General features: G+C 51.8%; 1 protein-coding gene across 2 annotated transcripts in view; it reads right to left on the reverse strand.

Annotated features, from left to right (window-relative positions):
• The window catches only part of LOC134340090 (insulin-like growth factor-binding protein 4), a 72,827-nt gene that overhangs the window by 16,860 nt on the left and 30,967 nt on the right, over window positions 1-25,000 (reverse strand). The window contains exon 2 of one of the 2 annotated variants that reach the window (XM_063036923.1): window positions 8,236-8,402. In XM_063036923.1, the coding sequence (XP_062892993.1) occupies window positions 8,236-8,402 (167 nt within the window). Of the gene's footprint in view, window positions 1-8,235; window positions 8,406-25,000 lie in introns of both variants that reach the window. The other variant, XM_063036922.1, reaches the window with a different exon arrangement.

Here is a 25,000-nt window from a genome sequence, read left to right on the forward strand (position 1 = left end):
GATGTGACACACCGATGGTGTGAGGATCAAACAGATTCTTCACCCTGATGTGACACACCGATGGTGTGAGGATCAAACAGATTCTTCACCCTGATGTGACACACCGATGGTGTGAGGGTCAAACAGATTCACCCTGATGTGACACACCGATGGTGTGAGGGTCAAACAGATTCTTCACCCTGATGTGACACACCGATGGTGTGAGGGTCAAACAGATTCTTCACCCTGATGTGAGACACCGATGGTGTGAGGGTCAAACAGCTTCACCCTGATGTGAGACACCGATGGTGTGAGGGTCAAACAGCTTCTTCACCCTGATGTGACACACCGATGGTGTGAGGGTCAAACAGATTCCCCCTGATGTGAGACACCGATGGTGTGAGGGTCAAACAGCTTCACCCTGATGTGAGACACCGATGGTGTGAGGGTCAAACAGCTTCACCCTGATGTGACACACCGATGGTGTGAGGGTCAAACAGATTCTTCACCCTGATGTGACACACCGATGGTGTGAGGGTCAAACAGATTCACCCTGATGTGACACACCGATGGTGTGAGGGTCAAACAGATTCTTCACCCTGATGTGAGACACCGATGGTGTGAGGATCAAACAGCTTCACCCTGATGTGAGACACCGATGGTGTGAGGGTCAAACAGATTCTTCACCCTGATGTGAGACACCGATGGTGTGAGGGTCAAACAGCTTCTTCACCCTGATGTGAGACACCGATGGTGTGAGGGTCAAACAGATTCCCCCTGATGTGACACACCGATGGTGTGAGGGTCAAACAGCTTCTTCACCCTGATGTGAGACACCAATGGTGTGAGGGTCAAACAGATTCTTCACCCTGATGTGACACACCGATGGTGTGAGGGTCAAACAGATTCACCCTGATGTGAGACACCGATGGTGTGAGGGTCAAACAGCTTCCCCCTGATGTGACACACCGATGGTGTGAGGGTCAAACAGCTTCTTCACCCTGATGTGACACACCGATGGTGTGAGGGTCAAACAGATTCCCCCTGACGTGACACACCGATGGTGTGAGGATCAAACAGCTTCTTCACCCTGATGTGAGACACCGATGGTGTGAGGATCAAACAGATTCTTCCCCCTGATGTGACACACCAATGGTGTGAGGATCAAACAGATTCCCCCTGATGTGACACACCAATGGTGTGAGGATCAAACAGATTCCCCCTGATGTGACACACCGATGGTATGAGGGTCAAACAGATTCTTCACCCTGATGTGACACACCGATGGTGTGAGGGTCAAACAGCTTCACCCTGATGTGAGACACCGATGGTGTGAGGGTCAAACAGATTCTTCACCCTGATGTGACACACCGATGGTGTGAGGGTCAAACAGATTCACCCTGATGTGAGACACCGATGGTGTGAGGATCAAACAGCTTCCCCCTGATGTGACACACCGATGGTGTGAGGGTCAAACAGATTCTTCACCCTGATGTGACACACCGATGGTGTGAGGATCAAACAGATTCCCCCTGATGTGACACACCGATGGTGTGAGGATCAAACAGCTTCCCCCTGATGTGACACACCGATGGTGTGAGGGTCAAACAGATTCCCCCTGATGTGACACACCGATGGTGTGAGGGTCAAACAGTTTCACCCTGATGTGAGACACCGATGGTGTGAGGGTCAAACAGCTTCACCCTGATGTGAGACACCGATGGTGTGAGGGTCAAACAGATTCTTCACCCTGATGTGACACACCGATGGTGTGAGGGTCAAACAGCTTCACCCTGATGTGAGACACCGATGGTGTGAGGGTCAAACAGCTTCCCCCTGATGTGAGACACCGATGGTGTGAGGGTCAAACAGCTTCACCCTGATGTGAGACACCGATGGTGTGAGGGTCAAACAGCTTTTCACCCTGATGTGAGACACCGATGGTGTGAGGGTCAAACAGATTCCCCCTGATGTGAGACACCGATGGTGTGAGGGTCAAACAGCTTCTTCACCCTGATGTGACACACCGATGGTGTGAGGATCAAACAGATTCTTCACCCTGATGTGAGACACCGATGGTGTGAGGGTCAAACAGATTCTTCCCCCTGATGTGAGACACCGATGGTGTGAGGGTCAAACAGATTCTTCCCCCTGATGTGACACACCGATGGTGTGAGGGTCAAACAGCTTCTTCACCCTGATGTGAGACACCGATGGTGTGAGGATCAAACAGATTCTTCAGCCTGATGTGAGACACCGATGGTGTGAGGGTCAAACAGCTTCCCCCTGATGTGAGACACCGATGGTGTGAGGATCAAACAGATTCTTCCCCCTGATGTGACACACCGATGGTGTGAGGGTCAAACAGCTTCTTCACCCTGATGTGAGACACCGATGGTGTGAGGGTCAAACAGCTTCTTCACCCTGATGTGAGACACCGATGGTGTGAGGGTCAAACAGCTTCTTCACCCTGATGTGAGACACCGATGGTGTGAGGGTCAAACAGATTCTTCCCCCTGATGTGAGACACCGATGGTGTGAGGGTCAAACAGCTTCTTCACCCTGATGTGAGACACCGATGGTGTGAGGGTCAAACAGCTTCCCCCTGATGTGAGACACCGATGGTGTGAGGGTCAAACAGCTTCACCCTGATGTGAGACACCGATGGTGTGAGGGTCAAACAGCTTCTTCACCCTGATGTGAGACACCGATGGTGTGAGGGTCAAACAGATTCTTCCCCCTGATGTGACACACCGATGGTGTGAGGGTCAAACAGCTTCTTCACCCTGATGTGAGACACCGATGGTGTGAGGATCAAACAGATTCTTCACCCTGATGTGACACACCGATGGTGTGAGGGTCAAACAGCTTCTTCACCCTGATGTGATACACCGATGGTGTGAGGGTCAAACAGCTTCTTCACCCTGATGTGAGACACCGATGGTGTGAGGATCAAACAGATTCTTCACCCTGATGTGACACACCGATGGTGTGAGGGTCAAACAGATTCTTCACCCTGATGTGAGACACCGATGGTGTGAGGGTCAAACAGATTCACCCTGATGTGACACACCGATGGTGTGAGGGTCAAACAGCTTCCCCCTGATGTGAGACACCGATGGTGTGAGGGTCAAACAGCTTCTTCACCCTGATGTGAGACACCGATGGTGTGAGGGTCAAACAGCTTCCCCCTGATGTGAGACACCGATGGTGTGAGGGTCAAACAGCTTCACCCTGATGTGACACACCGATGGTGTGAGGGTCAAACAGCTTCTTCACCCTGACGTGAGACACCGATGGTGTGAGGATCAAACAGCTTCTTCACCCTGATGTGACACACCGATGGTGTGAGGGTCAAACAGCTTCTTCACCCTGATGTGAGACACCAATCGTGTGAGGGTCAAACAGATTCTTCACCCTGATGTGAGACACCGATGGTGTGAGGATCAAACAGCTTCCCCCTGATGTGAGACACCGATGGTGTGAGGGTCAAACAGCTTCACCCTGATGTGAGACACCGATGGTGTGAGGGTCAAACAGATTCCCCCTGATGTGACACACCGATGGTGTGAGGATCAAACAGATTTCCCCTGACCTGACACACCGATGGTGTTAAGATCAAACAGCTTCTTCACCCTGATGTGACACACCGATGGTGTGAGGGTCAAACAGCTTCACCCTGATGTGAGACACCGATGGTGTGAGGGTCAAACAGCTTCTTCACCCTGATGTGAGACACCAATGGTGTGAGGATCATACAGATTCTTCTCCCTGATGTGAGACACCGATGGGTGAGGATCAAACAGATTCCCCCTGACGTGACACACCGATGGTGTTAGGATCAAACAGCTTCTTCACCCTGATGTGAGACACCGATGGTGTGAGGATCAAACAGATTCCCCCTGACGTGACACACCGATGGTGTGAGGATCAAACAGCTTCTTCACCCTGATGTGAGACACCGATGGTGTGAGGGTCAAACAGATTCTTCCCCCTGATGTGAGACACCGATGGTGTGAGGATCAAACAGATTCTTCACCCTGATGTGACACACCGATGGTGTGAGGATCAAACAGATTCCCCCTGACGTGACACACCGATGGTGTGAGGGTCAAACAAATTCTTCCCCCTGATGTGAGACACCGATGGTGTGAGGATCAAAAAGCTTCTTCACCCTGATTTGAGACACCGATGGTGTGAGGGTCAAACAGATTCTTCCCCCTGATGTGAGACACCGATGGTGTGAGGATCAAACAGATTCTTCACCCTGATGTGACACACCGATGGTGTGAGGATCAAACAGATTCCCCCTGACGTGACACACCGATGGTGTGAGGGTCAAACAAATTCTTCCCCCTGATGTGAGACACCGATGGTGTGAGGATCAAAAAGCTTCTTCACCCTGATGTGAGACACCGATGGTGTGAGGATCAAAAAGCTTCTTCACCCTGATGTTACCCCCAGTTCACATTATTTATCGACAGTAATACTGCTAACAATATATCATACACGCATGGCTACAGGATAATTTTTTCCCTGTTTCTTTGTGGCATTATATTTTTCTTCTCTCACAGGTACACGTGCTATACGTGGCTCCTCGCCGTGGAGAGAGTGATACCTCTCTCTCCCCCATTAGTGAGAGGGAGAGAGAGAGAGTCCGCGCCATGTCGAAGTGCTGGGACGAGCAGCGGTGTGTGTGCTTTTTTGTCGGACTCTAGGTCCTGTTCTCTCTGTGGTTTTGCCACACATGAGGCTGCTTAACAAGATAAAATGTTATGGGTACAGGAAAGATACTGGCATGGATAGAGGAATGACTGACAGGCAGCGAGCATGAATAGAAGGGAAGCCCTTTCTGGTTGGCTGCCAGTGGTGTTCCTCAGGGGTCAGTATTGGGACCACTACTTTTCACACACTGATTGTCAGTGATTTAGATAGTGGAACTGATGGCTTTGTGGCAAAGTTTGTGGATGATATGAAGATCGGTGGAGGGTTAGGTGGTGCTGATGAAGCAATGCGATTGTAGCAGGACTTGGACAGATTAGAAGAATGGGCAAAACAGTGTCAGATGGAATACAGTGTTGGGAAATGCGTAATAATGCATTTTGGAAAAAGGGACATTAGTGTGGGCTATTATCTAAATAGGGAGAAGGGTTCAAACATCAGAGGTGCAAAGGGATGTAGGAGTTCTCGTGCAAGGCTCCCAGAAGGTTAATTTACAGGTTGAGTCTGTGGTAAAGAAGGCACATGCAATGTTGGTATTTATTTGAAGGGGAATAGAATATCACAGCAAGGAGATAATGCTGAGGCTTTTTAGTAGTCATAGTCATACCTTATTGATCCTGAGGGAAATTGATTTTCGTTACAGTTGCCCCAACCAAGAATAGAGTATAAATATAGCAATATAAAACCATAAATAATTAAATAGTAATATGTAAATTATGCCAGGAAAATAAGTCCAGGACCAGCCTGTTGGCTCAGGGTGTCTGACCCTCCAAGGGAGGAGTTGTAAAGTTTGATGGCCACAGGCAGGAATGACTTCCTATGACGCTCAGTGCTGCTGAGCTGTAAGACACTGGTCAGGCTGCACTTGGCAACAGTTTTGGGCCCCATATCTCAAAGTATGTACAGTCATTGGGCAGAGTCCAGAGGAGGTTCACGAGGATGATTCCGGGGATGAAGGGGTTAACATATGAGGAGCGTTTGGGAGCTTTGGTCCTGTACTCACTGGAATTTAGAAGAATGCAGGGGGATCTCATTGAAACCTACTGAATGTTGAAAGGACTGGATAGGGTGGATGTGGAGAGGATGTTTCCTATGGTGGGGGTATCCAGAACCTCAAAATTGAGGGTGACTCTTTGGAGTAGAGATGAGGAGAAATTTTTTTTAAGCCCGAGAGTAGTGAATCTGTGGAATGCTCTGCCACAGACCGCGGTGGAGGCCAAGTCCATGGGTATATTTAAGGTGGAAGTTGATCATTTCCTGATCGGGGAGGGCGTCAAAGGATACGGCGAGAAAGCAGGTGTATGGGGTTGAGTGGGATCCGGGATCAGCCGTGATGGAATGGCAGAGCAGACTCGATGGGCTGAATGGCCTAATTCTGCTCCTGTGTCATATGGGCTGAATCCACAACCTTTGGTAGGATTTTCTGCTCAAAGGCATTGGTATTCCCAGACCAGGCCATAAGTCAGCACACTATCCATCACACATCTGTAGAGGTTTACCAAGGTTTGTGATGACGTGCTGAACCTCCGCAGACTCCTGAGGAAACAGAGGCACTGTCGTGCGCTCTTTGCAATTATATTTATATGATGGGTTCAGGACAGGTCCCTCTGAGATAGTGACACCCAGGAATTTAAAGTTACTGACCCTCCCCACCTCTGATTACTGGCTCGTCGACCTCTGGTTTCCCTCTCCTGAGGTCTACTATTTTTTTAACACGTGTCAAAGATTTGTCCCAGGAGCACTGTATCATTGGACTGTGGGAGGAAACAGGAGCTCTCGGAGGAAACCCACACGGTCATGGGGAGAACGTCCAAACTCCTTACGGGCAGTGGCGGGGATTGAACCCGGGTCGCTGGTACACAGAGCAGCGGTCCCCAACCACCGGGCCGCAAAGCAGGCGCTACCAGGCCGTGAGGAAACGATACGAGTCAGCTGCACCTTTCCTCAGTCCCTGTCACGCACTGTTGTACTTGAACATAGGGTTGCCAGCTGTCCCGTATTTGCTGGGACATCCCGTATATTGGGCTAAATTGGTTTGTCCCATACGGGACCACCCTGGTCCCGTATTTGCCCCGCTAAGGTAGAGCGTTCCTATGAAACCTTTCGTGCTGAAATGGCGTAAAGCGAAGAAGCAATTACCATTAATTTATATGGGAAAAATTTTTGAGTGTTCCCAGACCCAAAAAATAATCTAACAAATCATACCAAATGACACATAAAACCAAATATAAATAACACTAACATATAGTAAAAGCAGGAATGATATGATTAATACACAGTTTAGATAAAGTAGAAAGAATGTATGTAGAGTATAGTCGGGAAGATAAAGGCAAAATCGATTTGTGGGACACAGGTGCCCGCACAAGGCTTCATGGTCATGGTAGTCTTTCCCGGGGTAAAGTGTCCCGGGATTGAGTGCTACTTTTGTCCCTTCTTTGAGAGTGAGAAAGTTGGCAACCCAAACTGTAAAAGACATGCTGAGGTGAGTTTAACCCTACTTGAAAACCCCCCGGTCAGCCGGTCCGCAAGAATATTGTCAGTATTAAACCGGTCCGCGGTGCAAAACAAGTTGGGAACCCCCGACATAGAGCATCGAACGGTAGTGCACTGTGCTGGCTCTTTGGACCACGATGGGCCAACATTTATCCTGCTCCAGGATCGATCTAACCCTACCCTCCCACGTAGCCCTGTGTTGTCTATCGTCCAGGTATCTCTCCAAGTTTCTTTAACGTCCCGAATGTATCTGCCTCTAACACCACCCCTGGCAGGGGAACATGTACCCACCACTCTATCTGTGTCCTCTGGTCCTAGACTGCCCCCACTACAGGAAACATCCTCTCCACATCCACTCTATCTGTGTCCTCTGGTCCTAGACTCCCCCCGCTACAGGAAACATCCTCTCCACATCCACTCTATCTGTGTCCTCTGGTCCTAGACTCCCCCACTATAGGAAACATCCTCTCCACATCCACTCTATCTGTGCCCTCTGGTCCTAGACTCCCCCACTATAGGAAACATCCTCTCTACATCCACTCTATCTGTGTCCTCTGGTCCTAGACTCCCCCACTATAGGAAACATCCTCTCTACATCCACTCTATCTGTGTCCTCTGGTCCTAGACTCCCCCACTATAGGAAACATCCTCTCTACATCCACTCTATCTGTGTCCTCTGGTCCTAGACTCCCCCACTATAGGAAACATCCTCTCCACATCCACTCTATCTGTGTCCTCCGGTCATAGACTCGCCCCGCTATAGGAAACATCCTCTCCACATCCACTCTATCTGTGTCCTCTGGTCCCAGACTCCCCCACTATAGGAAACATCCTCTCCACATCCACTCTATCTAGACCTTTCAACATTTGATAGGTTTCAATCCTGATTATTTTAAACTCCAGTGAGTACAGACCCAGAGACAGCCAGCCCCACCTCATGCGTTAACCCTTTCATGCCAGGATCATTCTCCTGATCTTCCTTCCAAAGTCAGTAAAGCTCCACTGAGACACAGATTTTCAGAGCTCCGGCGCCAACCTCACCTTTATCCGTGGCTCATCACGGATGTGATTGTGGACGGTCTTGGACTTCCCGTTAGTGTGCGTCTTCTCGCGGATTCGGGCCAGGTGCTTGGAGATGCATTTCTTGTCGTAGGCGTGGCAGGGAATGTGAGGGCCATCCGTGTGCTCCAGCTCCCAGTAATCTTCAGCTTCTGTGTGCAACGGGGAGGGAGGGGGGACAGGGAGGGGAGGGGGGAGGGGGGGGAGAGAGGGGTGGGGGGAGAGAGGGAGGGAGAGAGAGTGGGGGGAGAGAATGAATGTCTAGCACCTGTTTCAGAACCTGGCGTCCAGTTACCCCACTGAGATACCCCCCTCGGGAGGGTAGTGACTCCCGACAACAGCCACTTGCCCACATAAATAAAGTGATCGATGTTCTGGGCCGAGACCGTTCATCAGGACCAGCCGCCCAAAACATCCTCTCCACAGAAACTTTTCCTATCAAAGGCCTGCATACAGTGGATGTGGAGAGGATGTTTCCTTCAGTGGGGTAGTCTAGGACAGGAGGACACAGATAGAGTGGATGTGGAGAGGATGTTTCCTATAGTGGGGGAGTCTAGGACCAGGGGACACAGATAGAGTGGATGTGGAGAGGATGTTTCCCATAGTGGGGGAGTCTAGAACCAGAGGACACAGATAGAGTGGATGTGGAGAGGATGTTTCCTATAGTGGGGGAGTCTAGGACCAGGGGACACAGATAGAGTGGATGTGGAGAGGATGTTTCCCATAGTGGGGGAGTCTAGAACCAGAGGACACAGATAGAGTGGATGTGGAGAGGATGTTTCCAATAGTGGGGGAGTCTAGGACCAGAGGGCACAGATAGAGTGGATGTGGAGAGGATGTTTCCTATAGTGGGGAAGTCTAGGACCACAGGACACAGATAGAGTGGATGTGGAGATGATGTTTCCTATAGTAGGGGAGTCTAGAACCAGAGGACACAGATAGAGTGGATGTGGAGAGGATGTTTCCTGTAGTGGGGGAGTCTAGGGCCAGAGGACACAGATAGAGTGGATGTGGAGAGGATGTTTCCTATAGTGGGGGGAGTCTAGGACCAGAGGACACAGATAGAGTGGATGTGGAGATGATGTTTCCTGTAGTGGGGGAGTCTAGGGCCAGAGGACACAGATAGAGTGGATGTGGAGAGGATGTTTCCTATAGTGGGGAAGTCTAGGACCACAGGACACAGATAGAGTGGATGTGGAGATGATGTTTCCTATAGTAGGGGAGTCTAGAACCAGAGGACACAGATAGAGTGGATGTGGAGAGGATGTTTCCTATAGTAGGGGAGTCTAGAACCAGAGGACACAGATAGAGTGGATGTGGAGAGGATGTTTCCTGTAGTGGGGGAGTCTAGGGCCAGAGGACACAGATAGAGTGGATGTGGAGAGGATGTTTCCTATAGTGGGGAAGTCTAGGACCAGAGGACACAGATAGAGTGGATGTGGAGAGGATGTTTCCTATAGTGGGGGAGTCTAGGACCAGAGGACACAGATAGAGTGAATGTGAAGAGGATGTTTTCTATAGTGGGGGAGTCTAGGACCAGAAGGCACAGCCTCAGAATAGAGATATGTCCATTTACAACAGAGATGAGGATGGTTTGTTTGGCCAGAGGGTGGTGAATCTGTGGAATTCATTGCCCCAGTAAACTGTGGAGGCCAAGTCACTGGGTGTATTTAAAGCAGAGGTTGATGGGTTCTTGATTCGACAGGGGTGTCAAAGGTCACGGGGAGAAGGCAGGAGAATGGGGTTGAAAGGGATAGTAAATCAGTCATGATGGAATGGCAGAGCAGACTAGATGGGCTGAGTGGCCTAATTCTGCTCCTACCTCGGATGGTCTTATGCAGTGAGACCTGCTCAGTTCCTCCCGAATTTTGTGCGCGTTGCTCTGGATTTCCACCGACTGCCGAACCCACCTCCCCCAGTTTTTGTGAACAAACTGTGCAGGATCAGCTCTTCCCATTCCCGTCCCCGATCCCACTTACAACAGCGGCTCACCGCCGCTCGGTCCTCCCTCAAAGGGAATCCTCACGATGAGCAGGTGCCTGGTGACAAGATGTTGAGCATCAAGTCATGTCTGACCCTCACCATTCCCTCTGTCAACAGGCCAGACCGAGGACCTTCCCTACACACCTGGCTTCAGCCGTCACCTTCCCTCCCTCCTCCCTCCTCCCTCCACCTTCCTATGCTGGCATCTTCCCCCTTCCTTTCCACTCCTGAAGAAGGGTCTTGGACCCATGTGTCGACTCTTTTCCGAAGACGCTGCCGGACCAGCTGAGTTCCGCCAGCATTTTGTGTGTGTGTGTTGTTCTGGATTCCCAGCATCTTCAGACTTTATTTTTCAACTTTATTTCAGTTCTATTTATTCAGCGATCAAGCTCGGTATAGGCATCCGTTTAGTCTCGTGAGACCTTGGAAGGTTTCCAGGGTGCAGGCCTGGGCAAGGTTGTATGGAAGACCGGCAGTTGCCCATGCTGCAAGTCTCCCCTCTCCACGACACCGATGTTGTCCAAGGGAAGGGCATTAGGACCCATACAGCTTGGCACCGGTGTGGTCGCAGAGCAATGTGTGGTTAAGTGACTTGCTCAAGGACACAACACGTTCCCTCGGCTGGGGCTCGAACTAGCGACCTTCAGGTCACTAGACCGACATCTTAACCGCTTGGCCACGCGCCAACACACGGTAACACTACACCTTTGTGACCAATTAACTTCCTAGCCCGTATGTCTTCGGACTTGTGGGAGGAAACCAGAGCACCCGGAGATGCACGTGGTCACGGGGGGAGAACGTGCGAACTCCTTACGGACCAGCGGCGGGAATTGAACCCGGATCGATGGCGCTGTGAAGCATTGTGCTAACCGCGACACAGCAGTGCCACCTTAATCACGGACGGACCTGCCCCTCAACTGAAGTATCGAAAGAATCTTATTGTTCCCCTTCGCAAGGGGAGTTTTCCCTCGGATTACAAGTCTGGTCCATCACAGGCAAAGCCCTCCCCACCGCTGAGCACATCGACAAGGAGCGCTGTCACAGGAAAGTGGCGTCCATCATCAACAACCCACTCACCATCCAGGGCTGCTCCCTTCTCACTGCTACTATCGGGGACAGGAACCTCAGGACCCACACCACCAGGTTCAGGAACAGTTATTACCCCCTCAACCATCAGGAAGGAGGTACAGGAGCCTCAGGTCCCACACCATCAGGTTCAGGGACAGTTGTTACCCCCGCAACCATCAGGAAGGAGGTACAGGAGCCTCAGGTCCCACACCACCAGGTTCAGGAGCAGTTATTACCCCTCAACCATCAGGAAGGAGGTACAGGAACCTCAGGACCCACACCACCAGGTTCAGGAACAGTTATTACCCCCTGAACCATCAGGAAGGAGGTACAGGAGCCTCAGGACCCACACCACCAGGTTCAGGAACAGTTATTACCCCCTCAACCATCAGGAAGGAGGTACAGGAGCCTCAGGTCCCACACCATCAGGTTCAGGGACAGTTGTTACCCCCGCAACCATCAGGAAGGAGGTACAGGAGCCTCAGGTCCCACACCACCAGGTTCAGGAGCAGTTATTACCCCTCAACCATCAGGAAGGAGGTACAGGAACCTCAGGACCCACACCACCAGGTTCAGGAACAGTTATTACCCCCTGAACCATCAGGAAGGAGGTACAGGAGCCTCAGGACCCACACCACCAGGTTCAGGAACAGTTATTACCCCCTCAACCATCAGGAAGGAGGTACAGGAGCCTCAGGACCCACACCACCAGGTTCAGGAACAGTTATTACCCCCTCAACACTCAGTTTCCTGAACCGAGATGGATACCATCACTCACCTCAAAGTTTATTTATTGTCAAAGTATATCTACGTCACCATATACAACCCTGAGAGTCATCTTCTTGCAGGCGTTCTCAGCAAGTCCAATGAAACAGGGACAACAAAAAGCAAACAAAATAATAGTAAATAAGTAAGTAATAAATATCGAGATCATGAGACGGAGAGTGTTTGAAAGTGAATCGATAGGATGTGGGAACAACTCAGTGCTGGGGTGAGTGACATTAAGCTTGCTGGTCTGATTTTTTTCTCTCACTGGCCTGGAGATACGTCTCTACCAAAGGAGGTGTGAGATGCTCTTTCCCTCCACTAGTCTGCGGATCACCCTCGGGCAAGGTGTAGCACCTGCTTAGCCCCCCCAAGATCAGGGTCAGGTGAATCCATGGGAGCAGGTGATGGACAGTTAGTACGAGCAGCCGGTGCAGATCACAAGTCCTGGTGATGTGACCACTGACGCCAGGCAGACAATCTCTGAAGAGTATTGATAATGGTTGGGGGGGGTCACCCATCTTGTAAAGTCACTGCCCAGAAGAACGCGATGGCAAACCACTTCTGTAGATAAAATTTGCCAAGAACAATCATGGAAAGACCAAGATCGCCCGTGTCATACGACACGGTGTCATAACAAACTTCATAACAAACGAACGAATTTAAGGTCTTTTTTTAAAGCCGCAAAATAACAACTTTCACTCGTGATATTAAACCTGACTCTCATATCATTCTGGTTTGGTTCAGCGGCCGCCCACGATATACAAAGGTTACAGTGTGCCGTCAGGTCAGCGGCTGCCGTCTACCATCACCGCAGGACTTGCACGTGCCCGTGGACAAAGAAACGGCGGAGGAAATCATCGTGGACACGACCCGTCCAGAAAACTCCCTTTTCCTCCCCCAGAAGCTCCCTTCTGGAAAGCGCTGTCGGGCTATTGAAACAAAAACTTCACGCCATCTTAAAAGTCTCTTTCCCCCAGGCAGTTAATCTGATCAACCATTTAGTTAGCATCCGCCCCCCCTCCTCTATCTATGAACCCTACCACTGCAAAAGCACTTTGGTAGAGACAAGAAAGCAAGAGAAGGCATGAGGTTGCCCTAGCGGACAAGCTGAAGGGATTCTACAGATACTTTACGAGCAAAAGGATGGCAAGGGACAAAATTGGAACTCCGCTAGTATATGCAAGGAGCCAAAAGAGATACGGAGACCCTATAAATGGTGTTTTTGGACCTGTTTTCGCTCAGAAGATGGACACAGAGTCTACAGAAGTGAGGCAAAGCAACAACAAGGCAACAGACCCTGTACAGGTTACAGAGGAGAGGACAGGAGGGGGTGTTTGCTGTCTTGATGCAGCTCAGGGTGGAGAAATCCCCAGGGCCCGACAGGGTGTTCCCTTGCACCCCGTGGGAGGCAAGCGCAGAAATTGCAGGGTCCCCAGAAGAGAGATTTAAATCTTCCTTAGTGCCAGGAGAGGATTGCAGGATAGCTGATGTTGTTCCGTTGTTTAAGAAAGGCTCCAAAAATAAATCAGGAAATTATAGGCCAGTGAGCCTGACACCAGTAGTGGGTAAGCCATTGAAAGGCATTCTAAAGCTTTGGCTATATGACTATTTGGAAGGACACGGACTGATTAGGGATAGTCAGCATGGCTTTGTGCATGTCTAACCAATCTTATGGAGTTTTTCGAGGAAGCTACCAGGGAAGTTGATGAAGGCAAGGCAGTGGGTGTTATCTACGTGCACCTCAGCAGGGCATCTGACCAGGTCCCACATAGGAGGTTGGTCAAAAAGGTTCATTCAAGATGAGGAAGTAAATTGGATTAGACATCAGCTTTATGGAAGAAGCCAGAGAACGGTAGTAGAGGCAACACACATCAAAGTTGCTGGTGAACGCAGCAGGCCAGGCAGCATCTGTAGGAAGAGGTACAGTCGACGTTTCAGGCCGAGACCCTTCGTCAGGACTAACTGAAGGAAGAGTGAGTAAGGGATTTGAAAGTGGGAGGGGGAGGGGGAGATCCAAAATGATAGGAGAAGACAGGAGGGGGAGGGATGGAGCCAAGAGCTGGACAGGTAATAGGCAAAAGGGATACGAGAAGATCATGGGACAGGAGGTCCGGGAAGAAAGACAGGGGGGGGGGTGACCCAGAGGATGGGCAAGAGGTATATTCAGAGGGACAGAGGGAGAAAAAGGAGAGTGAGAGAAAGAATGTGTGCATAAAAATGAGTAACAGATGGGGTACGAGGGGGAGGTGGGGCCTTAGCGGAAGTTAGAGAAGTCGATGTTCATGCCATCAGGTTGGAGGCTACCCAGACGGAATATAAGGTGTTGTTCCTCCAACCTGAGTGTGGCTTCATCTTTACAGTAGAGGAGGCCGTGGATAGACAAGTCAGAATGGGAATGGGATGTGGAATTAAAATGTGTGGCCACTGGGAGATCCTGCTTTCTCTGGCGGACAGAGCGTAGATGTTCAGCAAAGCGGTCTCCCAGTCTGCGTCGGGTCTCACCAATATATAAAAGACCACATCGGGAGCACCGGACGCAATATATCACCCCAGTCGACTCACAGGTGAAGTGATGCCTCACCTGGAAGGACTGTTTAGGGCCCTGAATGGTGGTAAGGGAGGAAGTGTAAGGGCATGTGTAGCACTTGTTCCGCTTACACGGATAAGTGCCAGGAGGGAGATCAGTGGGGAGGGATGGGGGGGACGAATGGACAAGGGAGTTGTGTAGGGAGCGATCCCTGCGGAATGCAGAGAGAGCGGGGGAGGGAAAGATGTGCTTAGTGGTGGGATCCCGTTGGAGGTGGCGGAAGTTACGGAGAATAATATGTTGGACCCAGAGGCTGGTGGGGTGGTAGGTGAGGACCCGGGGAACCCTATTCCTAGTGGAGTGGTGGGAGGATGGAGTGACCTTACACTTCCTCGCTTACCACCATTCAGGGCCCCAAACAGTCCTTCCAGGTGAGGCATCACTTCACCTGTGAGTCGACTGGGGTGATATACTGCGTCCGGTGCTCCCGATGTGGCCTTTTATATATTGGTGAGACCCGACACAGACTGGGAGACCGCTTTGCTGAACATCTACGCTCTATCCGCCAGAGAAAGCAGGATCTCCCAGTGGCCACACATTTTAATTCCACATCCCATTCCCATTCTGACATGTCTATCCACGGCCTCCTCTACTGTAAAGATGAAGCCACACTCAGGTTGGAGGAACAACACCTTATATTCCGTCTGGGTAGCCTCCAACCTGATGGCATGAACATCGACTTCTCTAACTTCCGCTAAGGCCCCACCTCCCCCTCGTACCCCATCTGTTACTTATTTTTATACACACATTCTTTCTCTCACTCTCCTTTTTCTCCCTCTGTCCCTCTCACTATACCCCTTGCCATTCCTCCGGGTCCCTCCCCCTTTTCTTTCTCCCCAGGCCTCCTGTCCCCTGATCCTCTCATATCCCTTTTGCCAATCACCTGTCCAGCTCTTGGCTCCATCCCTCCCCCTCCTGTCTTCTCCTATCATTTTGGATCTCCCCCTCCCCCTCCAACTTTCAAATCCCTTACTCACTCTTCCTTCAGTTAGTCCTGACGAAGGGTCTCGGCCTGAAACGTCGACTGCGCCTCTTCCTAGAGATGCTGCCTGGCCTGCTGTGCTCACCAGCAACTTTGATGTATGTTGCTTGAATTTCCAGCATCTGCAGAATTCCTGTTGTTAACGGTAGTAGAGGGTTGCCTCTCTGACTGGAGGCCCGTGACGAGTGGGGTGTCGCAGGGATCAGTGCTGGGTCCGTTGTCGTTTGTCACCAATAACAACGATCTGGATGGTGTGGTTACCGGGATCAGCAAATTTGCAGATAACACCAAGACTGAGGGAGTAGTGGCCAGCGAGGAAGACTACCAGAGATTGCAGTGGGATCCGGACCAGCTGGATAAATGGGCTGGAAACTGGCAGATGGAATTTAAGGCAGACAAATGCGAGTTGTTACACTTCAGCGAGACCAACCAGGGTAGGTCTCACACAGTGAAGGGCAGGGCACTGGGGAGTGCCATAGAACAAAGGGACCTGGGAATACAGGCCCATAATTCATTAAAAGTGGTGTGACGGGTAGATAGCATTGTAAAGAAAGCTTTTGGAACATTGACCTTCATAAATCAAAGCACTGAGTACGGGAGATGGGATGTTATGTTGAAGTTGTACAAGACGTTGGTGAGGGCTAATTTGGAGTACTGTTCTGTTTTGGTCGCCTACCTGCAGGGGAAATGGAGGGCTGTGGGCCCGGTGGGGGTTGATGGGAGTAGGCGGTTTAGGTGGTTCAGTATGAACTTGATGGGCCGAAGGGCCTCTTTCGATGCTGTCGTTTTCAGTGACTCTGACTTGATGCGTCCAGGTGGCAAGGAAGATGTAAATAAGGTTGAAAGAGTGCAGAGGAAATTTACAGGGATGTTCCCGGGTCTGGGGGACCTGAATTACCGGGAAAGACTGAATATTCCTAGAATAGTTACAACCCGACACGCGGGACAGAAGCAAGGTCGCATTGTGTATTCCAGGACCAGCTGTTTGCGCTAATGCCGGCCGGTTTAGCGAGCAGAGCGGCGGACACCCCTGCTGAAATCTGGAGGAAAACACACAGAGGATGCAGAGGGGGATCACAAAATCGAGGAAAGAGGACCGGGTTGAGACAACAGAGACTGATGGAGAAGAGGAGTTCGGTGGGTAATAAAATGGACGAGTTCACGGCGCTAGCCAGGCGTCAGAGAACATTTCGGGAGTGCAGTGTGATGTGTTTCACTGGAACGGGGCTGCACGAGGACATACCCGATCAAAACTTCTCCATGGACAGCTTCCAGACCGTTCCGGCTGACCAGAAGTGCACTGAGAGCGGTAAGCGTAAAGGAGTTGGGTGCTTACTGTTCTGGTTAACAACGGATGGTGCAATCCGGGTCATATTACGTTCGAGGAACGTGTTTGCAGACTGGATATTGAACTTTTCACTCCACCGTGATACAACACTGGGCGGCACGGGAGGTCGTTCCTGCCTGTGGCCATCGAACTTGCAGCTCCTCCCGTGGAGGGTCAGACACCCTGAGCCAATAGGCTGGTCCTGGACTTATTTTCCATCCGGCATAGTTTGCATATTGGTGTTTGATTGTTTGTGGTTTTTGTATTGCTATATTTATGCTCTATTCTTGGTTGGTGCGGCTGTAACGAAACCCAATTTCCCTTGGGATCAATAAAGTATATCTATCTATCTATCTAAGTAGAAGCTCGAGGGGAGATTTGATAGAGGGACGCAAAATCATGAGGGGTATAGACAGGGTCAATGCGAACAGGCTTTTTCCACTGAGGTTGGGTAAAACTACAAGCAGAGTTCATAGGTTAAGGGTGAAAGGTGAAATGTTTAAGGGGAACGTGAGGGGAAACTTCTTCACTCAGAGGGTGGTGAGAGTGCGGATTGAACTGCCAGCACATGCCAGCCCGGTTTCAATGTTTACGAGAAGTTTGGACAGGTAGATGGATAGTAGGGAAATGGAGGGCTGTGGGCCCGGTGTGGGTTGATGGGAGTAGGCGGTTTAGGTGGTTCAGCATGAACTTGATGGGCCGAAGGGCCTGCTTCGATGCTGTTGTTTTCAGTGACTCTGACTTGATGCGTCCAGGTGGCTGAAATCTGCTCCTGCCCCTTATGGCCATGAGCAGCTTCTTAAGAAATGCTACTTACATTGGAAGTATTTACTTTCTACCCGTTTCAGTGTTGGTGTTTGGCAGCAAAGGCAGCTCTCCGTCTCAGTGCCCCAGCTGTGGATCAGGGGCCAAGTTGCCTTCGGTCTCCCGCGTTTGTTTCCTCCACCCTTCTGGGAGGCGGGGGGGCAGTGTCCAACGACGGGAATTGGCCTCTCTTTCCATCACCTGCCCGATCCATCTCCAACGTTTCCTCTTCACGATGGCGGCCACATCCTCGCGGCGGCCCTTAAGGAGTCGGGCACGGGCTGCATATTTCTGTCCGCCAGAAAGTACGAAGGCTCGTGCTGTGGAAGGACGACTGCTTGGCGAGGCCGCCCTCTGTCGTGCGCCAGCGCTCCGGCCCGTACAAGAGCGTGGACAGAACACAGCTTCAACCTAGGTGCGGACGCTGTGGTTATACTGTAAATCGCAGGACCCTGCAGAGAGTGGTGCGGACAGCCCAGCGCATCTGTGGATGTGAACTTCCCACTATTCAGGACATTTACAGAGACAGGTGTGTAAAAAGGGGCCGAAGGATCATTGGGGACCCAAGTCATCCCAACTACAATCTATTCCAGCTGCTACCATCTGGGAAACGGTACCGCAGCATAAAAGCCAGGACCGACAGGCTCCGGGACAGCTTCTTCCACCAGGCCATCAGACTGACGAACTCACGCTGATTTGGGTGTATTTCTATGTTACATTAAATGTTCTATTTATTATAAATCACTATGATTGCACATGGCACATTTAGACGGAGATGTAATGTAAAGACTTTTGGGCATGTGAAGGATGTCAGAAATGAAGTCAATTCAATTCAATACAACACATGGTGGTGTCTATGCTGTTCCAGCTTCTGCTCTTCAATTCGAGTCTGAGGCGCAATCACTCGCTCTCCCTCACTCCCTGCATTTCATCTCATTGTTTCCTGACACACACTGACACACACCCAGGAGACTGGGAGATGGATTACAGCCATCTGGGGCAATGAATTCACAGATTCACCGCCACAAGAAATTCCTCCTCACCTCTCTTCTAAATGGACGCCCCTCTATTCTGAGGCCATGCCCTCTGGTCCTAGACTCCCCCACTACAGGAAACATCCTATCCACATCCACTCTATCTGTGCCCTCTGGTCCTAGACTCTCCCACTATAGGAAACATCCTCTCCACATCCACTCTATCTGTGTCCTCTGGTCCTAGACTCCCCCCACTATAGGAAACATCCTCTCCACATCCACTCTATCTGTGTCCTCTGGTCCTAGACTTCCCCACTATAGGAAACATCCTCTCCACATCCACTCTATCTGTGCCCTCTAGTCCTAGACTTCCCCACTGTAGGAAACATCCTCTCCACATCCACTCTATTGAGGCCTTACAATATTCAAGAGGTTCCAACGCGATCCCTTCTCATCCTTCTGACCTCCGGTGAGTACAGGCCCGGAGCCCTCAAAGGCTCCTTGGACGTTAACCCTTCCACTCCCGGAAGCGTTCTCGCGAGCCTCCTCCGGAAAGTCAGCACGTCCCTTCATAGCCAAGGGGGCGCCCCCTGCAGGTCAGACAAGAACCAACAGCGGCCTGTGCCAACCTCGCGGTTAGGGCGACACAGTCGCTGTCTGAGGCCGAGTTTGGAGTTCGGTTTGAGCGCCGTCGGCGGGGAGTTTGCGAGATCCTTCCTGGGCGTGGGTGGGTGCCCTGCCTCCCTCCCACGCTCCAATGCTGTCGGAATCAGCAGGTTTATTGGTCAATGTAAACTGTTCTGTGATGCGGCGAGGGGGAAAGAGGCGAGTTGCTGGGCAGTGATTGGCCCAGGGGGATCTGTTCCATGCTGTATCCAAACAGACAGACAGAAATAGTAGTGGTAATAGTGGTAGCCATACTTTATTGATCCCGGGGGAAATTGGTTTTCATTACAGTTGCACCATAAATAATAAATAGTAATAAAACCATATATAGTTAAATAGTAATATGTAAATTATGCCAGGAAATAAGTCCAGGACCAGCCTATTGGCTCAGGGTGTCTGACCCTCCAAGGGAGGAGTTGTAAAGTTTGATGGCCACAGGCAGGAATGACTTCCTATGACGTTCTGTGCTGCATCTCGGTGGAATGAGTCTCTGGCTGAATGTACTCCTGTGCCCACCCAGTACATTATGTAGTGCATGGGAGACATTGTCCAAGATGGCATGCAACTTGGACAGCATCCTCTTTTCAGACACCACCGTCAGAGAGTCCAGTTCCATCCCCACAACATCACTGGCCTTACGAATGAGTTTGTTGATTCTGTTGGTGTCTGCTACCCTCAGCCTGCTGCCCCAGTACACAACAGCAAACATGATCGCACTGGCCACCACAGACTCGTAGAACATCCTCAGCATCGTCCGGCAGATGTTAAAGGACCTCAGTCTCCTCAGGAAATGGAGACGGCTCTGACCCTTCTTGTAGACAGCCTCAGTGTTCTTTGACCAGTCCAGTTTATTATCAATTCGTATCCCCGGGTATTTGTAATCCTCCACATGTCCACACTGACCCCCTGGATGGAAACAGGGGTCACCGGTACCTTAGCTCTCCTCAGGTCCACCACCAGCTCCTTAATCTTTGTTACATTAAGCTGCAGATAATTCTGCTCACACCATGTGACAAAGTTTCCTACCGTAGCCCTGTACGCAGCCTCATCTCCCTTGCTGATGCACCCAACTCTGGCAGAGTCATCAGAAAACTTCTGAAGATGACAAGACTCTGTGAAGTCCAAGGTAAATGAAGCTGTCCCTGTATGGAGAGCCCAATATTTAGGGTAGTCAAGAACTGGTGTAGACAAAGGGCCTGAGGCACTGAAGTTCCCTACCACCCATCCCACAATCTCACTGACCCACCACCGTCAGGAAGGAGATACAGGACCATCAGGACCAGGACTGTCAGACTGGGTAACAGCTCCTTCCCTCAAGCTGTCAGACTAATGAATTCCCCGTCACCACCAGGGTCTCATCACTACCACTCATCCCACAATCTCTCTGACGTACCACCGTCAGGAAGGAGGTACAGGACCATCAGGACCAGGACTGTCAGACTGGGTAACAGCTCCTTCCCTCAGGCTGTCAGACTAATGAATTCCCCGTCACCACCAGGGTCTCGTCACCACCACCCATCCCACAATCTCTCTGACCCACCACCGTCAGGAAGGAGGTACAGGACCATCAGGACCAGGACCTTCAGACTGGGAGACTAATGAATACCTTGTCACCACCGGGGTCTCGTCACCAGGACGGCAAGCTGTTGTCTGTTAACCTGTGCTACGCACGACATGCATTCTGAAAGATATTCTATTAATCTATTTAGAGTGATATGTTGGTTTAAGTACTATGTGTGAAATACATGTCCTGTGGGTGCACTGAAGTCCAGCTGAACGTTGTTCATTTGTTTGGATACATATACAGTCAGACAACAACAAACTTGAATTTCAACACAAACACGAGGAAATCTGCAGACACTGGAATTTCAAGCAATACACGTAAAAATTGCTGGTGAACGCAACAGGCCAGGCAGCATCTATTCTGTCAGTTAGCCCTGACGAAGGGTCTCGGCCCGAAACCTCGACTGTATCTCTTCCTAGAGATTGAATTTCAACAGTCAGGATCGGCGTCTGTACCGACCGTCCTGCGGGAAGGATCTGCGTCTGTGACGACCGTCCCGCGGGAAGGATCCGCGTCTGTACCGACCGTCCCGCGGGAAGCCGTCAGGATCGGCGTCTGTACCGACCGTCCCGCGGGAAGCCATGAGGATCGGCTTCTGTACCGACCGTCCCGCGGGAAGCCATGAGGATCGGCGTCTGTACCGACCGTCCCGCGGGAAGCCGTCAGGATCGGCGTCTGTACCCACCGTCCTGCGGGAAGGATCCATGTCTGTACCGACCGTCCCGCGGGAAGCCGTCAGGATCGGCGTCTGTACCGACCGTCCTGCAGGAAGGATCGGCGTCTGTACCGACTGTCCCGCGGGAAGCCGTCAGGATCGGCGTCTGTACCGACTGTCCCGCGGGAAGCCGTCAGGATCGGCGTCTGTACCGACCGTCCCGCGGGAAGCCGTCAGGATCGGCGTCTGTACCGACCGTCCCGCGGGAAGCCGTCAGGATCGGCGTCTGTACTGACGGTCATGGCCCGCGGGAAGGATCCGCGTCTGTACCGACCGTCCCGCGGGAAGGATCCATGTCTGTACCGACCGTCCCGCGGGAAGCCGTCAGGATCAGCGTCTGTACCGACCGTCCCGCGGGAAGGATCCGCGTCTGTACCGACTGTCCCGCGGGAAGCCGTCAGGATCGGCGTCTGTACCGACTGTCCCGCGGGAAGCCGTCAGGATCGGCGTCTGTACCGACTGTCCCGCGGGAAGCCGTCAGGATCGGCGTCTGTACCGACTGTCCCGCGGGAAGCCGTCAGGATCGGCGTCTGTACCGACCGTCCCGCGGGAAGGATCCGCGTCTGTACCGACCGTCCCGCGGGAAGCCGTCAGGATCGGCGTCTGTACTGACTGGCCCGCGGGAAGGATCCGCGTCTGTACCGACCGTCCCGCGGGAAGGATCCGCGTCTGTACCGACCGTCCAGCAGGAAGCCGTCAGGATCGGTGTCTGTACCGACCGTCCCGCGGGAAGGATCGGCGTCTGTGCCGACCGTCCCGCGGGAAGCCGTCAGGATCGGCGTCTGTACCGACCGTCCTGCAGGAAGGATCGGCGTCTGTACCGACTGTCCCGCGGGAAGCCGTCAGGATCAGCGTCTGTACCGACTGTCCCGCGGGAAGCCGTCAGGATCGGCGTCTGTACTGACCGTCCCGCGGGAAGCCGTCAGGATCAGCGTCTGTACCGACCGTCCCGCGGGAAGCCGTCAGGATCGGCGTCTGTACCGACCGTCCCGCGGGAAGCCGTCAGGATCGGTGTCTGTACCGACCGTCCCGCGGGAAGGATCGGCGTCTGTGCCGACCGTCCAGCGGGAAGGATCGGCGTCTGTGCCGACCGTCCAGCGGGAAGGATCGGCGTCTGTACCGACCGTCCAGCAGGAAGGATCGGCGTCTGTACTGACCGTCCCGCGGGAAGCCGTCAGGATCGGCGTCTGTGCCGACCGTCCCGCGGGAAGCCGTCAGGATCGGTGTCTGTACTGACCGTCCCGCGGGAAGCCGTCAGGATCGGCGTCTGTGCCGACCGTCCCGCGGGAAGCCGTCAGGATTGGCGTCTGTGCCGACCGTCCCGCGGGAAGCCGTCAGGATCGGCGTCTGTACTGACCGTCCCGCGGGAAGCCGTCAGGATCGGCGTCTGTGCCGACCGTCCCGCGGGAAGCCGTCAGGATCGGCGTCTGTACCGACCGTCCCGCGGGAAGCCGTCAGGATCGGCGTCTGTACCGACCGTCCCGCGGGAAGCCGTCAGGATCGGCGTCTGTACTGACGGTCACACAGGAAGGTTAGCTCAGAACACTAGAATAAATGCTCACAAAGGCTGACAAATGAACAAATGCAGGAAGAGACAATCCACGCAAAAAACAAAGAAAACCCCGCAGATAATAAATAATTAAGTTTTACCGAGAAGACGAGTTGGAGAGTGAATGCAATCGAGCCTGTAGGTTGCGTGTGTTGCTCTGCATTTCCCGCAAATGCGGATTTTTTTTTGTGTGTGTGTTACGTGCCACACTTCCAGCATCAGGCTCCTGAACCGGGGCGGTCAACTTCAATCACCTCAACGCTGAACTGGGACTGCAACCTGCAGACTCACTTTCATGGTCTCCACAACCAGCCATCTCCATTCCACTTACTTAATTATTTCTTGTATCTGCATAGATTGTCTGCTTTTGCAGACTGGTCGTTTGTCAGCCTTTGTGCGTAGTTTTTCCACTGTTCTGCTGGTTCCTTGAGGTTGTTATATCCGGGGGTGGGAGTGGGGACAAGCTCCCACTACCTATTAGTCATAGTCATACTTTATTGATCCCGGGGGAAATTGGTTTTCGTTACAGTTGCACCATAAATAATAAATAGTAATAAAACCATAAATAGTTAAATAGTAATATGTAAATTATTTATGCAGGAAATAAGTCCAGGACCAGCCTGTTGGCTCAGGGTCTCTGACCCTCCAAGGGAGGAGTTGTAAAGTTTGATGGCCACAGGCAGGAATGACTTCCTATGACGCTCTGTGTTGCATCTCGGTGGAATGAGTCTCTGGCTGAATGTACTCCTGTGCCCACCCGGTACATTATGTAGTGGATGGGAGACATTGTCCAAGATGGCATGCAACTTAGACAGCATCCTCTTTTCAGACGCCACCGTCAGAGAGTCCAGTTCCATCCCCACAACATCACTGGCCTTACGGATGAGTTTGTTGATTCTGCTGGGGTCTGCTACCTGCCCTCCCATTGGCTTGGGACTCAAAACAGCCTCTGACAACCAAGTCCAGCTCCCGGCCTTCACGTGTGGTTTAGCTACTAAGCCCGGCGGAACTGTTTCTACCGACAGGAGAAGGGGCAAACGTGGGTTACTGGGGCCAGTCGGTTCGGGTGGGGAACGTGTCACATTCGCCGTGATTGGCATCTCACATAGGAGAAGAACTCGGACATTAAACCTCCGCTGCCTTGCGGCTGTACCCACTCACGGGGAAGGCGTCGGGAGTAAACCCCAAGGGGATACATCCTTAGGCAGTCCTACGTTGAGTTTCAACGCTGACCGGCAACTCCTGGTGCCAAACTGTACCAGTCTTTCCATTACGGAAAGCAAGCTGTTGCCCTCTTCCGTGTACTCTGAATGCCCAGCAGAATAACGGATCTCGAGCTGACGAGTACATACTTCAATAGTAAATTTACTTTGAACTTTCAGTGTCCTATTTGCCAAAAGGGGTTGCTTTGATATCCGCAGCAGGGCTGATACTGCTACTGCCTGGAACGCCGGGAAACAAGTTCCAATATCCGTTACCAGGACGCACTTCGACCCTCCGGCAACAGAAAGAATTCACAAGTAATCAGAGCCAGATGCTGCAGTTGTTATTGAAAACTGAGCTCTGTTGGAAAATGTTGCATTAACTCACGGGTGGGGGGTGGGGGGGGGTTGTCTGAGTGGGTTGGGGAGGGAGTGCCAGAGGGGCAAGCAGGTGGGGGTCGGGAAGAGCGGGAGAGAGTGAGTCTGTGCCTGCGGCTATGAGAGTGAGTCTGTGTCTGCGTGTGTGAGAGTGAGTCTGTGTCTGTGTGCGTGAGACTG

Source organism: Mobula hypostoma, chromosome X1, assembly GCF_963921235.1.
Source record: "Mobula hypostoma chromosome X1, sMobHyp1.1, whole genome shotgun sequence".
Lineage (NCBI taxonomy): Eukaryota > Metazoa > Chordata > Chondrichthyes > Myliobatiformes > Myliobatidae > Mobula > Mobula hypostoma.